Below are 17970 nucleotides of genomic sequence, written 5' to 3'. Positions count from 1 at the left end.
AGATCTCAGCATCCTGAGTAGCTAGGATTATAGGTATGAGCCACCAGCGCCTGGCTCATTATATTTTTTAACATTATTTCTTCAAGTACAATAGATTTAACTGGTAAAGTCAAATTAAAATTATTTTTCTCTTATGGAATGTGCTATTATAAACTAAGAAATCAATATTAAACCTAAGTCACAACATTGTCTTTCTTATGCTTTTATCTACTGAGTCTTAGTTTTAGCACTTAACATTTAGTTCTGTTTCTTTTGTGTACTTATATGCACATATTGTAAGACAAAGTTTGTGGTTAAATTTTATTTGTTTGCCTATTCAGTTTTTGCAATACATATCTGCTGAAGAGACAATTCTTTTCACTTTGGATTACTGGATAACTTGAAGGGTAGATTATTACAATTTATTTTCTCTATTTCCTTGTTTAATTTACTATGTGATTTATTTATTTATTTATTTTTTGGGCCAGTCCTGGGCCTTGGACTCAGGGCCTGAGCACTGTCCCTGGCTTCTTCCAGCTCAAGGCTAGCACTCTGCCACTTGAGCCACAGCGCCGCTTCTGGCCATTTTCTGTATATGTGGTGCTGGGGAATCGAACCTAGGGCCTCGTGTATCCGAGGCAGGCACTCTTGCCACTAGGCTATATCCCCAGCCCTACTATGTGATTTTTTTAACAGTAGTTTTTTAGTCTTTTCTTTTATGGTACTGGGGATCAAACCCAGCACGTTGCACTTGTTAGGCAATCACTTTGCCACTGAGTTACATCCCAGCCCTGTGATTTTTAATTTAAGACCCCGTAGTCCTGAGTATTGAAACTGGTTATGTAGACAGTTTCAAGGCAGTTTGTTGGAGGTTATGAATGTGAAGCAATGGAGGAAAAGGATGTTTTGGTAGACACCATAGTAGTGCTGTAAGCAGCCACTTTTGTTGATATAATCTTGATACTGTTCTTTCCAAACGGCTAAAAATAAAAATTCTAAACCTATGCCAATGTATCTCGTGTCTGGAAAAGGTAGCATATTTGTTAGGTGGTATATAGGGTAGTATATATAATTCCATAAATTCATTTTACTACTTAATGTCTTCAATATTTTTCCTATTCATGTTAGTGCTCAAGTGTGGCTAATGTTAATTGCCATCTTATAGAAATACCGCTGGTAAATGTGGAAAGAAAACAAAATAGTGTACAGTTCAGCATGTCAGTTTATGCATATTGATCATTATCATCCCTTTCACTGTTCTCTCTCAGTGTATGAACATTTTAAAGTAGCAAATACTTACAAATCTTAAACCCTTTTTTTTTTTTTTTTTTTTTTTTTGCCAGTCCTGGGGCTTGGACTCAGGGCCTGAGCACTGTCTCTGGCTTCTTCTTGCTCAAGGCTAGCACTCTGCCACTTGAGCCACAGCGCCACTTCTGGCTGTTTTCTGTATATGTGGTGCTGGGGAACCGAACCCAGGGCCTCATGTATACAAGGCAAGCACTCTTGCCACTAGGCCATATCCCCAGCCCAAATCTTAAACCCTTTTGAGATCACTTATTGCCATATAATGTTTTTCCTATGTTAATTCATGATACTAGAAGTGTGGGTCATATTTATTCCTTATGAAGAATTCTAATGGATAGATATAAAAAAGGATTTTCTCTAGGTTTAGGTACTAAGAGTTATGGGAAGCAAAGGAAAGAGAAACCAAGCTAGAATGAATTCGAGGGAAGCATGGAAGATGAGAGAATATTAGCCTAGAATAGAGGGATAATGGGGCCTTTTTTGGAAGGAAAATTTTTTAGACAGAAGCAATGACAGCTACAAAAGGTTCACAGGTGGAACAATCGATATATTTAGGTATACTTGGAGTAGAGAGTAAGGTAGTCGAAGAGAAGAAAATTGAAATGGTTAGGTGGAGTCATAGTATGTATGAAGTATTATACAACCTGAATAACTTTAAAATTTATTCTATATGGAGAGAATTTTTAACATATGGAAGCTATTTGTAATGTTTTAGAAAGGCCATCATTAACCATATGAAGGATGTGCTTGTGGAAAAGATACGCTATAAAATCATAAGGAGTATCTTTATCATAAAGAAATTTGCCTACCTTTATGAAAATCACTCAGATGTTTCTTGTAAGTGAAGTAATCAAGTATTTTCTTACTCTTTGGAATAATCATCTCATTTTATTGTTATTTATCAGCTAACTTCTGTATTATTGCTCTTCCACTTATGAGGGGAATTTGAATATTTTGGTCCATAAATTTCAGTGGTTAAGTTTCTGAATAACAAATACCAAGATTTCCTTTTTTTTATTTCAGTGTATGAGAGTTACAAACATTATCAATAGAATTGTATTCAATACTGATTTTTAAAATATTCTCTAGCACAGTTATAGAGCTACAAAAACTGAACCTTCTTTAAGCAAGAGAAATATTTCTTAAAAAAGCAGTACTCAGAAAATTGGAAATTGAGGTATATGTATAAGATATTGATTATTGGTGAAATTAAAGAGGACTTTGGAAAACAGTCTACAAATCACTGTGTAATCTAGAAATGAAATTTAATTTTACGACTATTTATAAATGTAATGCTTCAATAGTCATCAGGCAGTATGCAATAGAGTATTTAAATAAGATAATGGTTTCTGTTTTCGAGACATAAATTTCTGTTTTCGTAATTTGTGAATGCAAGGTTTGACCTTAGTAACTTTATATTTTCTTTAGCTGATACTTTTTTTCCCATTGCCTTCTAGGCAATTGCATTGCCTCCTATTGCAAAATGGCCTTATCAGAATGGCTTTACACTGAACACTTGGTTTCGAATGGATCCATTAAATAACATTAATGTTGATAAGGATAAACCTTATCTTTATTGGTGAGTAGTCTGCTTACTTTTGAGACTTTTGCCTTTCAAGTAATTACATTTTATACTATAAAGTATAATCTGAAGACTATATGTTAGGATATATATATATATATATATATATACTACAGAAGTTCATAAATTTTATTTACTTACTTTACTATTGTGATTAGGCAGTTTTTCTTCTTATAGTCCTCTCAATTATAGTATAAGACTGTAGGTTGCAAGCCTTCCTTTTCCTGGTTGCTTCAGTGCATACCACTTGTAGGGTGCTTAAGATTGTAGGTGAATTAACTAGGAGAGACAAAAACTCCTTCTAGTTTTCATCTATTTTACCTTTTCACTTATTGACATATGTTGAAGCAAAAATAATAGCTATGTATAGAACTATAATCAAATGAGATATTTAATAGTCATTTAAAATTATGCTTAAAATATATTCTTTTAGTATATTAGCTACATTGTTTAAATTTTTGTAAGCTATTAAAGGCCAAGCAGAATGAGAGCAAGTGGTATTGAAAATATTAACTATTATGTAAGTAACTTTTGCACTTACTAATGAAAGATGGTCCTGAAGGTAAGTCTACTTGTTAGATTTTTATTGGACATTAATTTTCATGTATTCCTAATATTTAATGTAAAATTTTTGAAACTTTCATTGTCTATTTACTTAAATTCTTTATCTTCAGTTACATAAACTAATCTATAGAGAATTAAGTTATATACTCTATAGAGGATTAGGTTTCTTTTTAAATAAAGTAATATTTAATTGGTATTAAGTATTTCTTTTCATAAGAGATTATTGTGTTATTCTCATATTCATTGCAGTTTTCGTACCAGCAAAGGAGTTGGCTATTCTGCTCATTTTGTTGGCAACTGTTTAATAGTCACATCACTGAAGTCAAAAGGAAAAGGTTTTCAGCACTGTGTGAAATATGATTTTCAACCACGAAAGGTAGGTTGAGAGAATTAATTCTGTTGAGAATTACAGAAGCTGCCATTTTCTTTGTCTGTACTTGCTGTGGGTTCTATCCTATTCTTGCTCAGTTTTTCCTGAGTTTGAATGCTTTGTTCTTTCATCTGCATTTCCTTTTTTTGTTTTCTATTTCTGACTTTCATCTTCTGAAAGATTTTCCTCTGTAGAACAAATTATCTTCTGTAAGATTTTTCTTTTGATCCCTGTATTGTGTCTCTCTCATACTCTTAATTCTATGACCTGTTCTATGAAATTTTTAAGTGCTTATTGAGTATTTACTGAGTGAGTCATGCAGAAAACATTCTTCACTTTCATAGCACTTACATTTTACTCAGGAGTTTTATCCAATCACATGATAGTCTTATCTTAGTTTTTGTAATAGGGTCCCCCCAAGGGAGGGGACCACAATGTAATGGGGTCCGAGGGTGGGGGGAATCCCCCATCCCTCCAAGAGTCTACCACTCAGAAACAGTCTCAAGTAAAAAGATGGATTTATTGGGGAAGTAAAAAGTATACTGACCAGCCAGGGTCACGGCCCAGACTCTGGAGCTGGGACCGCAACCATAAAAAGCAGGCTGGCCGGCCAGGGTCACAGCCCAGACTCAGGAGCTGGAACCGCAAGCGCCCCCCGCCCCCCCCCCTTTGGGGCAAATACCACATGGTCAAGCCTGCCACACACAGGTGGCCAATGAGGTTACAACACTTACAGAGCATGCCAGGCCACAGGCAGGTGGCCAATGAGGTTGTACTCTGCCTCATAACAACTGTTTGAACCAGCCTATCATTTTAGTTATGCTTGGCACACAGATTTGGCGGGGCTCACATGATGCAGGCCAATATGCCTACTCATAGGAGGGCACAGGTTGAGCATTCTACTACTCCAATGGTCAAGCAGTTTACACAATTTTATCACAGTGAAGGGGAACTTCCCTGGATTGGGCGGGGGAGATCTTAGTGAAGATGGAGTAGGCTTCTGCTCTCTAACTAATCTGAGATGGAGTCAATCTGATACCCTTCAACAGCCAATGATGGCAATGGCCAGATCTGACCTCCATATTACATTTTTATTTGCAGAGTTCTACTTCTTTGAGTAGTTGTCATCAAGATGTCTTCCTGGCCTGTGGACCTCAGAATATATAACTGAATTTACTGTCCATAGTCTCATATCTACTCATGCTCTGAAATCGACTGATTCAGAGGTCTACCATCTCATAACCATTGAAACTTGGTCAGCTTTGGTCTTAACCTTTGTTTGATTAATACAGTAGATCAATTTTTGAGATGCACATGGGAAATACATCTTTCTCTTTTAAAAATATCTTTGCTGCTTTGATTTTTCATAATGTTGTCTTTGCATCTTGGATGATCTGTCTCTTATTTCAAACATTTTACATGCAAGTATGTAAAATATGAATCTTGGAACAAAACTTCCTCTTGCGTTCTAAAGAACTGAGGTTTGTTTTGTGTATAACTAACTTACATGAAGTCGTTTTTCTCAGTAGAATGAGATTAGTGAGATGTTGGCTATTAATTAATTGAAAGAAGAAGGCCTAGGTTTTGGTATGTTCGAGTGCTTTCTTTGATAAACAAGGAAGCCGATAACTACGACAAGAAGATGAAAAGTAGTCAAGACTATACTTAAAGTCCAAATGGTTTGGGTTGTTACTAAAGTTTACTGGCCCTTTTTTTTTCTGGATATAATAAGGCATATTTCAAAAGTGAGTCAATTTTGGGGTGTTATAATAGAGATTTGAAGAGTTATTCATGACCATTAAAAGGGATTCTATGCTTTTTTGAAAAAGTAGTTCTTGAAAATTTCATGGGAAATCCAGTTATTTAGAATGTCCAATGCTGGTAGAATCTTGTATATCTTCATTCGCATCCTCTAATTTTGATACGTAGTGTAATTTTCTTAATATAGTTTTATTTCACATGTGTAATATGTAAGTTTTAAATATATATAGTATATATAACAATCATTGAATATTTAATCTATTAAACTAAACTGTTTTAACCATTATATTAGAAGATATTTTAAAGGCAAATGTTCATATATAAGCCTTATTTTCTTAGCTGGTATTTTAGTAATAATATGAGAGACATTTGAAAAAATGTTAATTTAATTATAATTCCTTCTCTTTCTCATTACCTTCTTCCTTTGCCTCTCCCATTTTGCCCCAATTTATTTACATCTTCCTTCTTTTTTTTTTTTACTTATCTTTTTCCCTTATCTTCTAACCTTCCCTTTCTCCTTCCTTTTCTTTTTTTTTATCTTAATTTTAACATTTTTTTCTGGTTTAATCAGACTTTTTAGATTTGAGTTGTTGAGGTCTAGTTTGTGTGTGTGTGTGTGTGTGTGTGTGTGTGTGTGTGTGATGTGTATGATATAGATAAATAGCTCTTTAGTGAAAGGTAAACTTAACTTTCTGATTTAATAATTCAGACAGACTTTCTTAGGAGAGATTCATGTAATCTGAGTATTTCTGAACTTTATTTTCAGAGATTGAAGGCTTTGACAATTCCTTCCTTCCTTCCTTCCTTCCTTCCTTCCTTCCTTCCTTCCTTCCTTCCTTCCTTCCTTCCTTCCTTCTTCCTTCCTTCCTTCCTTTCCTCTCTCCTTCCCTCCCTTTCTCTTACCTTCCTATAAGTCATGGAGCTTGAACTCAGGGCCTAGAAAGCTGTCCCTGAGCTCTTTTTGCCTAAGGCTGGCACTCTACTAATTTAAGTCAAAGTGCCACTTTCCATTTTCTGGTGTTTAGTTGGAGATAAGAGTTTTGTGGACCTTCCTGCTTAACCTGACTTTGAACTGAGATCCTCAGAACTCAGTCTCCTGGGATTTGGGGCATGAGCCACCAAGGCCTGGCTGGATTTGACAGTTTCTATTGATTCCATAATTATAGCTTCAATGAAAAGGATGCTACTCACTATTAGTGATATGACTCAAGAAATATGTCTACTTAGTTAAGGACATTTAATATAATTTTTACTTAATATTACTTAATATACCTCTTACTGGAGTCCAGGTTGAAGCATATGTTGAAAAATAGTATGAAGCTAAAAGATGAAAAGAGGGAAAATTAGAGAAACAACTGTATTGTTTAGATTTATAACATACAATTCATCCATCAGCTTGGGTTTTGGGCAGAGATGTATACTAGATTGTATTTTTGTGTCAGAGTAACTAACCATCTGAAAGTTCAAACAAGGATAGAAATTTAGGAATTCTCATTTCTGTATGTCTAAAGACTGCTTCCCCATTCAGGTTCAAGTTTTACTCTGGGGCATATGATAATGAAATTGTCAGTCTTTCTCAGAAGAGATTACTTTTTACCTACAGGAACATTGAAAGAGTACTCTTCTATATTAAATACATCAATAAATATAAGACTGTATATATGCAGGAAATCTTTGCTTACATAACTCATGTCTATTTTATTTAAAAGATTTCTTGAAAGTATTAACAATTGTGTGTTCTCTGTTACCTAGACAGTATAAATTATATATGAAGTTTTGATTCTGTTATATGTATAAGAACATTTATATGTATAAGAACATTTGGTTTGTGATAACAGGGTTTGAACTTGCACATGATAGTCAGGTACTTGATCACTTGAGCTGGTCCTTTTGACTTCTTGTCAATTTTTGAACAGTGCCTGATTTTTGCTCTAACTGATGCGGACCACAATCCCTCTATTTCTGTTTCCCAGGTTGCTAGAATGACAGCTGTGGACCATTAGACACAGGTTTTTATTGGATAAGATAAGGTCTGCAATAGTTTTTGTTTGAACCTGGCATTAAAATTCAGTCCTTCAAAAATAATTACTGGTAGAACTACTGGACTAGCCTAAGAATATTCTTAATTTATTTGAAGTGCAGTGTTCATGACTTCTTCCTGACAAATTGGTAATATTTAGAAACACAATTGTTAAATGACACCTTTACATGTTTCCTCTTCAGATTTTAATTGGGGCCGGCTTATCTGTTATTTCATGATCAAGTGAAAGACTTGATTTGCACTAAATTGAAGATTACTTAGAATAAAATAACTTGTAAAACGATATGTGTTTTGGGTACCTAAATAGCGCAACAACTTTTTAATAATTGAAGAGCACTGCTATCTTCCTTGAGTGTCAGTGAACTATTTTCTAAATATAAAGGAATGAAATAACTAATATTTTAGAAATCCCTAATTACTATTGCAGCTTAACATTTCTCAAATATATATAGAATAAATGTCATGTTTAATAGAACAGAATTTGTATTTCTTTTAGTTCTGCATGGGGGGAACTGGTCTAATTTATCTTCCAATGGCATGCTTAGTCAAGTATTGTAAACTATCCTTATTGTTTTGAACTTTAGAAAGCATACTTCCATATTATTAGATTCTTACTTGTGGAAAACTAAGGATTATATATGGAAGTTATTATAAAATGTGCACCATTTCATATTAAAATTAATACTTAAATTGCTTTTGTTGACAATATTAAGTATAGATGGCAACTTAAAGTGAACAGTGATTGTTAATTAATATTCATGAATTAACATAAAATATCTAATATTAGTGGATTTAATAAATATATTTAGTTAGAAATGAAAGCATACAACTCTTTTTACAAATGTTCTTCCTTGACTGATCTTTGCCTCTCGTTGCAGTCTAAAAGAGAAGCCTAGTTTATTATTTTCTAGTTTATTCCATTCTTTTATTCCTCATTACAATCATGTTGATTTGTCCTTATCTGTTTATTTGCTTCATGCATGTCCATTTGGCTAGGTCATGTATTTCAGGAAAACTGGGCCAATGATCTCTGTGGTCAGCCTTGGGCATCTGAATTGCTTGACACAATTTAAATGTTACTTAATGGGGAACACAAATATATTTGCTCTTGCCACATTATGACATAGTAGAGGAGGATTATTTTTGGGAGAGGAAGGGGTTGTAGCTCTGATTTATTCATTTCAGCTTAAAAAAAGAGAAATGGAAGAGGGGACTTCAAAAAAACTAACAAATGATCAGTAATAGTCTTTCAGACATTCTCTTATAGTGTTTCATAAAGTTTATGGTTGCATCTTGACCAGTGATAGCTCAACATTACATACTAATATTTTAATCATTTTTATTTCAGTGGTACATGATCAGCATCGTCCACATTTATAACCGATGGAGGAACAGTGAAATTAGGTGTTATGTTAATGGACAGCTGGTATCCTATGGTGATATGGCTTGGCATGTTAACACAAATGATGTAAGTTTCTTAATTTTAAAGATCTATGTTCTAATGAATTTGAGTATATGCTTTATTTCTGTCACCTGCATTGTTTTCTATCACATGAAGTTACTTTTGTTTAACAAGTGAAACATTTAAGACTTTAGTATAGCAAAACTGTTACAACTACATGACTAGCTGTGCATTGATACATCACACCTGTATACACCTGTACATTGGTACCTCACACCTCACTCCTAATTACTCAGGAAGCTGAAATCAGAGTATAATGGTTTAAAGCCAACACAGTAGGAAAGCTCTTGAGACATTTTATCTCCAATTAACCACCAAAAAGCCAGAAATGGAGTTATGACTCCAGTGGTAGAATACCAGTCTTGAGTAAATAAAATAAGCTCAGGAACAGCAAGCAGGCCATGTGTTTAGATCCCAGGAACAGCACCCTATCACCTCCCCCCCCCCCCGCATCTTAGGTTTGTGAAGTATTTGTGATAATACTTCCAAAAGATGGAGAAGACTTGGCAATAACATACCCACATAATTTATGTGGTAGTACCTTTAGTTTCCATACTTTATAGATGACATTATAGATCATAGATTATTTAATGTGGATTCCTATCTTTGTGCTCCATTCCTCCCTGTTTGTGTGTGTGTGTGTGTGTGTGTTTTAATTTTGTGTGTAACCAAAGTGGTTTCATGTGTATTAATGTATGTATGTTTGTGGCATGTATGTATATATGTATATGTATCTCTTTCTCTCTGTCAATTCATACATGTGTTTATCACAATATCCTATCATTATGTGTGCAATATCCTATCATTATGGAGAAAACTTGGAAGTGACTGATTTTGTTATGAAGATGAGTAGGATTTTAAAGGTTTAGGAAGGGTTTTTCTAAGAATGGCTTTCTAGGTATTTAATCCTCTGATAGAAAACCATTGTATTCTCTGCTTTAGGCAGAAGATTAAGTGATCTTTGTTTATTAAATTGTGTATAATGCCTGTGTTATAGAATGTATAATGAATGTATCCACAGTGGAAAAATGAAGTAGAGTTTTAAAAATTCTGCCCTTTATTTATAGCTAATATGTGGATGTTATTTCTTTTATCCAAATAACTCTCTCTCAAAATGTGATTATTAATAATTAGTTTTGCTTTCATAGAATAAAATTAGTTTTGCTTTCATAAAATAATTATTGGCCCTTCGCCTTCAATGAAAAACTTTAGAAAGTAGAAAGTAGTTATGTCTAAGAATAGATGATTAATTTGTTTGCTTAACTTTAAATGTAAATCATTTAACTAATTTTATTTTCTCTGCAAATATTTCATATTTTATTGACTTTCATTATTTAAGAATTCCCTAACATCTTAATTGATGTTTTCTTCTGTTACTTTTGTATTTTAAGCTATTTGTGATGATGAAAACAGATACCCTTAGTCTGTCACTACAAAATAATAATTTATTTTTGTGTGATTTTTTAAAAAATAGAGCTATGACAAATGCTTTCTTGGATCTTCAGAAACTGCTGATGCAAATAGGGTATTCTGTGGGCAACTGGGTGCTGTGTACGTATTCAGTGAAGCACTCAACCCTGCACAGATATTTGCAATTCATCAATTAGGACCTGGCTATAAGGTAAGAATAACTGTCTTATCATAGCTTCTGTGTAAACTTTTAGTAATAAATGTTGTCTAACATATTACTATGTTTAGTGAAAACCATTCTTTAATGTGGTTTAATAGTCCTCTCTATTCTTGAAACACAGATATTGTTTCATTCTAAAAATGTATTTTAAATTATTTTTCTTTTATGACCTACTTCATTCTTCATGTTTTCTAACATAAATGACTTTTGCTATCAATTCTGAAAAAATAAATTTTATTAAAACTGTACTGTTTCTGGTATATTTGTGCAAAGCCTCTATGCCCAGCACTGAACCAAGCTGAGGCAGGAAGGTTGTGAAGTCAACATTAGCTGGTGCTACATTATGAGTTGAAGCCAGCCTGGACTACATAAGGAGATCTTGTTTTAAAACAAACATACCCCCAAACCTCTATTTCTTAATATGGTATTAGAAATCTCAAACAATAGAATATATCGACTATATCCTAAAAATATGAAATGACCTATCAAATAAGTGACAACTTGTCAAAAATAGTTAAAGATTTGGAATGAAATAGTGTAATGCTATGTGTGACTGGAAATACTCAATTTTAGCAATTACTTTTGCCTTTTTTTGCTGTAATAAAGGACTGATTAGAATATTAAATATTCTCATTTCATAAAACTCATTTTACTTAGGATTACATATTTTTCCTATTTTTTTAAGCAAGAAAAAGCATTCACATCTGTGAACTAGATTTTCTTTAAATTTTATTGTCAAGGTGCTATACAGAGGGGTTACAGTTACATAGTAAGGTAATGAGTATATTTCTTATCAAACATATGTAGTACACTCAGCTGTGGTAGTATGTGTGTTTTTATTAAAAGCACTGTGATAAGCATGAATTATAAACAATTTTGAGGTCTGAGAATTACACACTCATTGTAAGTGCTTACAAGAATTACACATTATAAGTGCTTATAAATTTTAGTAAGTAATGTCTTGATGTGTGGTTATGTTTTAAAACTTAGTGCTTAATAATTGATGGGAAGATCTGTGCTATAAAAAAGAATGAATACTAGCCATGAAAATGTTGTTTTTTTCTTGTGTTATCAAAATCATTCTTTTCATAATGTTTTATGTTACAGATACATGACACTGATTTTAATGCCCCCAAATAATACTAATCCTGTTATTTTTTTGTTAAAGTAACCATATTTGCTATCATCTTTCATCCATTTTGTTTTATTTTCTTCAGTAGCCATAGAAATGAATTAGTGCTAGTATAGCATTTTTCTCCTACATGGGTTCATTAGTTTTGAATCCTGGTTCTGCCTTGTGGTGCCAATGCACAGAAAACATCTCTGAACTTTATAGTTTTAGATTGACTGTTACAGCCAGCCTTCCTTATTTTTTCTTTGATTTATCCATAAAAATATTTAAGTTTTTTCAAACACTATCAGAATGATGTTAGATAGTATGACAAAATACAAAATACAAATAAAGGTAAAAATTCAAGGAATACAAATATAAACTATAAACCTAATATTGTGATTAAGGTTCAAAATTGACAGGAGCTTCTTGGCAGCAAAAAACAGAGTAGTTACATAATGTTTTGATTCAGAAAGGAATAAACATTGTCCAAACAGGGTTTGTGATTTGTTTTTTAGCTCTTTACTTTTGTGAAAACGTGCTGTAGCCTTGTGTCACCTTATTCTGTTTGCATATAGTCATGTGATATAGTCTGTCTAGTATTTTTTTTTGCCAGTCCTGGGGCTTGAACTCAGGGCTGGAGCACTGTGCCACTACTTGAGCCACTGTACCACTTCTGACTTTTTCTGTATATGTGGTGCTGAGGAATCGAACCCAGGGCTTCATGCATACTAGGCAAGCACTCTACCAATAAGCCACATTCCCAGCCCCTGTCTAGTATTTTGATAGAGAATAGAATGCCTATATCAAAGTTAAGTATTAAAAATACTTCTAATTATCAGCTGTACCAAAAAAGTATTTTATTAAATAGTAAGAATATCTGAGCTTCTGGTTAGTGAGGGATGTTGGTAAATCCATTAGCATTTTCTCAACTTAGAATACCCCAATTATAATTACTACCCTAAAGATATCAGCAAAAATATTGAAATTAAAATGTTTTCTCTAGAAATTTAGAGAACTGAAAAGAGGGAGGAAATTATTTAAATGAAGATTCAGTTCGGTGGTTTAAAATACGTTTTTGTAAAAAAAGTTTTGTTTTATGTATGTATGTATGTATGTATGTATGTATGTATGTATGTATGTGCTGGCCCTACAGCTTGAAGGGAGGGTCTCGGCACTGAGCTTTTGTGCTCAAGGCTAGTAGTTTAATACTTTGATTCACAATTCCATTTCTAGATTTTAGTCATTAATTAGAGATAAAAATTCTCACAGACTTTCCTGCCAAGGCTGACTTTGAATGGTGATCTCAGATTTCAGCCTTTTGTGCTAGGTGTGTGTCACTGGAGGCTGGTGTACAAGTCACATTGAGTACAATACATCTTGATCTGTTGTGGGTTTGTTTTCTGTTTTCTAATCCTGAGGCTGTGGCAACTGTACCTGAGCTTTGTGCTCAAAGCTAATTCTATATACTACTTGAGCCACAGCTCCAGTACAGCTTTTTAGTAGTTAATTGGAGATAAGAAGAGTCTCAGAACATTTCCTGCTAGGACTGCCTACCAATTTTGATCCTCAGATCTCGTTTCTCGAGTAGCTAGAATTTCAAGCATGAGCCACTGGTACCTGGCTCATTTGTGTTTTAATAGAAACAAAGCCAAGTGCTTCACATATTTTAGTTTCAATTTTCTTGATAAAGTATGAAAGAGTCATTCACTGTGAGTGAAAAAGTAGAAATATCTGTAGTTGGAAGGTAAAAGGTATGTAGAATATAAATTTGGTGACTTCTGATTAGAATCATGAGTGAATCACATTAGAGCTCCAAGGTAACCCACTATTGTAACTGTTAGAGGTCTTTCTGAAGAGGTGTGAAGGAAAATGTACCTATAAGTAAATCATTTCTAAACATTTGATTGAAACAGATGCCCCTCAGTAGACGAACGGATCAGGAAAAGGTGGTACATATACACAATGGAATTTTATGCTTCTATCAGAAAGAATGACATTGCCCCATTTGTAAGGAAATGGAAGGACTTGGAAAAAGTTATACTAAGTGAAGTGAGCCAGACCCAAAGAAACATGGAGTCTATGGTCTCCCTTATAGGGAATAATTAGCACAGGTTTAGGCAAGTCACAGCAGAGGACCACAAGAGCCCAATAGCTATACCCTTATGAACACATAAGATGATGCTAAGTGAAATGAACTCCATGTTATGGAAACGATTGTTATATCACAGTTGTAACTACTTTCAACGTGCCATGTGTGACTGTAGCTTCTATTATTGATGATCTTCCTGTGGTTGTACCTGCACTATCTCTGTATCTTATCTGAGTATATTGGAAACTGTGTATTACTGGTATTAGAACTAGGAAATTGAAAAGGAATACCAAAATTGAGAGACACAGGGTAAAAAAAGACCAACTACAAAAGCAATACTTGCAAAAACTGTTTGGTGTAAATGAACTGAACAACTCATGGGGGGTAAGGGGAAGGGGAGGGGGGAGGGGGAATGAGGGATGAGGTAACAAACAGTACAAGAAATGTATCCAATGCCTAATGTATGAAACTAACCTCTCTGTAATTCAGTTTGATAATAAAAACTTAAAATAAAAAAATAAATTTTAGATTTGAAAGTATATCCATAGTTTAAAAAGACTTCTGTATGGATGTGTCAGCTGCATATCAGTGAAAAATAAATGAACTCTAATATAGCTCGGTAGATGTGTTAGAAAGGGGATATAAAGGGACTGAAAATGTGACTTAGTGGTAGAGTACAAGCCTAGCATGCACAAAGCCCGGGTTCAATTCCTCAGCACCACATAAACAGAAAAGGCCAGATGTGGCTCTGTAGCTCAAGTGGTAGAGTGCTAGCCATGAGCAAAAAAGAAGCCAGGGACAGTCCTCAGGTCCTGAGTCCAAGCCCCAGGACTTGCAAATAAAAAGGCGGGGGGTGGGATATAAAAATGACCAAAGGGAATAGGACATGGAAATGTTTGTGGCAAGTTTGAAAGGTCTTTATGCTAAGCATAAGGTGAAGGATCGGGAAAAAGTTTGAATGATGGAGAACTTCCTATATTTATTTGATGGATAAATTCAAAGACCTATGACTGTATACAAAATCAAATCAAAGAGAACTTGTTTAGGCACACTGTGAAGAGCTAAAGTACAACTGTGGAGAACCAGATTAAAAGAACTTGAAAGCAGGCAACTGATTTAAGAAACAAATTTGAATCTCTACACAGTTTTCATCATGAAACACAGAAGTCATAGAGATTTATCCTTAAGAGTTATGATTGGATAATTTCATTCTGATCTCTAGATTTTCTCTTAGTAGTTTAAAATGTACAGAAGAAATATCAATATGATTTTGTTACGAATATTTTATGTAACTATTATTCTGAGAACATTTATTACACCATTCTTATTCATGGGAGATTAACATAGATATCAAGAAAGATGCAATACTGTAAGGCGCTTACCTTGAAAAAGAGAATAATTTAGTGAAAAATCTAAAAAGTAAAGTTGACTAAGCTTCTAATAGTGATATAACCTCCAAATTCTAAGTCTGATGTTATTACAAAGAGTTGTCATTTTAGGAACTAGGAAATGCTTCTTTGAGAAGATAACTATAAAATGAGACTCTTAAGAGTTTTAAGATTGTTTGGGTAGCCTTTACATGATTATTTTTTTCTCCAGTGGTTAAAAACTCTGCGACTTTTAATTTATTGTAACTAATCCTACATTGCTTTAAAATGTTTATTTATTATTGCTCTGTACTTGGTTTCTTTTTCCTATAATGATGGAATTTATATTAAAAATAGTAAAAATAAAAAATAAAGTAAAAGAAAATATTTAAATACTTGCCATACAGTTACAAAATTTTTTCTTGAGTTCATTTTAGAAACACTAACCTGGCTTCTGATTTTGGCTCTGATGTAGTAGCTGATGAAAGCTCTGGTTTAAAATTAAAAATAATTGTAAAAGTGGACAGAATGCATAAGACATTCATTTTTAGATATTTGTCAAAGTACATAGAGCAAGAAAGCACTTAACATGTGCCCCATATTTATTCTGATTCTCTGGCTGGAGCCAATAAAAATTGAGTAAAATGGCGTAGGTGGTCTTGCTGAGCACAGGAGCTTGGATCAGAATTAATCAACTATTTAATGAAACAGTGAGAACTTGTGAAGCAGGAGCTTTTGTGGTATGAGATCTTTGTGAGGGTTCCTTATGAGTCCGTGGACATGGACCCGTTGATGTGCAGGGTGAAACTCCAATGAGTCCTAGGAGAAAGCAAACTGTTTTTAATAGTAGAAGGGATATGCTAGAAATTGCATATCGATTGGAGATTTTAGAGCTTTGGCCCAGTGAGTGCAGCTTTCTGTAATCCACAAGTGCTGTCTAATTGTTATAAAAATTGATTGACAGTAATGAACAGAAATTTCAACATTTCCCATATAACAATATAGTTATTTAACTTTTCTAATCGAGTTATTTCTATAAATTGTGTATGTTACCTTTATACACATTGGTTGAGTTTGCAGCTTAATTCTCATATGTTCCAAGCTATTCATATGCCCATTCTTCCATGGTACTATATATCTTAAAGAATTTTTCTATTCATAGGATAAGTTTCATGAAGTCACTTGATATTACAAATGAGACTTCAATATGTATTTTCTTAGTGTCATTATATTGAATAGCTTTTCTCTTGGATACTGGCTTATGTCGCTAATGAGTTTCTGTTGTTTAATATTTAAATATTTCAGTGCTTATAGGACTCATACTTGTACTTTGTATGCTGTAGATTTTAATGTTTTAATAATTTTCTTTTATGGTGAAGTACTGATTTCCTCTTATGCAGAGAGATTTTCTTTACTAATACATGTCATTACTGTCAAGGTGACTATAATCTTTATTCTTCTCTATATTCTTGCTTGTAAAGCAGTGATAGTAATGATTACATGGCATTCAGTTGAATAAAATTTAGCATTAGATTGAATATTTATTATATTGAAGGAATACTCTAAGCTTTAGGGATTAATAATGATTAAGCTCATACTCTCTTTATAAGAATGTAATTATGTCTCTAAATATTTATAATTCAAAGTTGATATGTGTACTAGCCAGGAAATATAATGCAAACACTCTTACAGTTTTAAGCTAGGCCAGTTAATTCCAGCCACAGAGGATTTAGGAAATCTTCATAGAGAGGGAAGATGTGTGTGTGTGTGTGTGTGTGTGTGTGTGTGTGTGTGTTCTTAGAAGATAAATGGGTTTCAGAAAGTGGACAGGAGGTAATGATAGTGTTTGAGAGAGAGCATAATTAAAAGTATAGGAACAAGGGAATACAGATTATGTATTGATTAATATGTAGGCATGGCTTGATGGTAGAACACACAGTAGGGGTATTGCTTTATAAAAAATATGTTGTAAAGATGATTATTATAAGTTTACACCATTGAAGACTTTAAATATCAAAGTACTGAATTTGGATCTTATTTTCTAATGAAGTGAAGTAACAATGATTAAAAAAAACACATGGAAATCATCTTTTGAAACACTTCTTAAAAATTACTTTAAAACTGTAAAAAGGAACAGTGTAAGTCTAAGTTTTCCATACTGCATAATGCTGGAAATGCTTGGACCTCCTCTGTGGCTAAGGGTTTTTATAAACATTTAGTCATAACGGGCTCAACAAGCCTATCTAGAGGAGATACAATTATTACCCTCTTTTCTTTGGGTGCCAATGGTAGAAACAAAAAAGGGAGATTTAAAATTACCTCCTTGGCCAAGCACTGGTGATCATGACTGTAATTCTAACTACTTGGGAGGCTGAGATCTGAGGATGATAGTTTGAAATCAGCCTAGTCAGATAAGTCCTGGTGACTCTTATCTCCAGTTAACCTCCCCAGAACCCAGAAATACAGCTGTGGCTCCATTTGAATGTTAGCCTTGAGTGAGAAAGCTTAAGGATAGTGTTCGGACCCTGAATTCAAGCCCCACAACCAATAAGAAAAACCAACAAACTAAGAAATGACTTCTTTTTTATCTTTATTTTTTGAGGTGGAGCAGTAAGCCATATGGATGAATTGACCAGGCAGAATATAGAGATGTGTTCATCACCTTTGATGGATTTTAAAAGACTTGTCCCACTCATTCCCACATTT

The 17970-nt window shown here is 33.7% G+C and overlaps 1 protein-coding gene across 10 annotated transcripts in view; it reads left to right on the top strand.

Moving 5' to 3' along the window:
- Nucleotides 1-17970, top strand: part of Nbea (neurobeachin) — a 525681-nt gene that overhangs the window by 51998 nt on the left and 455713 nt on the right. For all 10 annotated transcript variants that reach the window (XM_048341508.1, XM_048341507.1, XM_048341505.1 and 7 more), the window contains exons 5-8: nucleotides 2742-2863; nucleotides 3680-3806; nucleotides 8951-9070; nucleotides 10539-10685. In XM_048341508.1, the coding sequence (XP_048197465.1) occupies nucleotides 2742-2863; nucleotides 3680-3806; nucleotides 8951-9070; nucleotides 10539-10685 (516 nt within the window). The remainder of the gene's footprint in view (nucleotides 1-2741; nucleotides 2864-3679; nucleotides 3807-8950; nucleotides 9071-10538; nucleotides 10686-17970) is intronic.

Source organism: Perognathus longimembris, chromosome 3 (assembly GCF_023159225.1).
Source record: "Perognathus longimembris pacificus isolate PPM17 chromosome 3, ASM2315922v1, whole genome shotgun sequence".
NCBI lineage: Eukaryota > Metazoa > Chordata > Mammalia > Rodentia > Heteromyidae > Perognathus > Perognathus longimembris.
The sequence above is the reverse complement of the archived record's forward strand: the minus strand, read 5'-3'. Positions and strand labels throughout refer to the sequence as shown.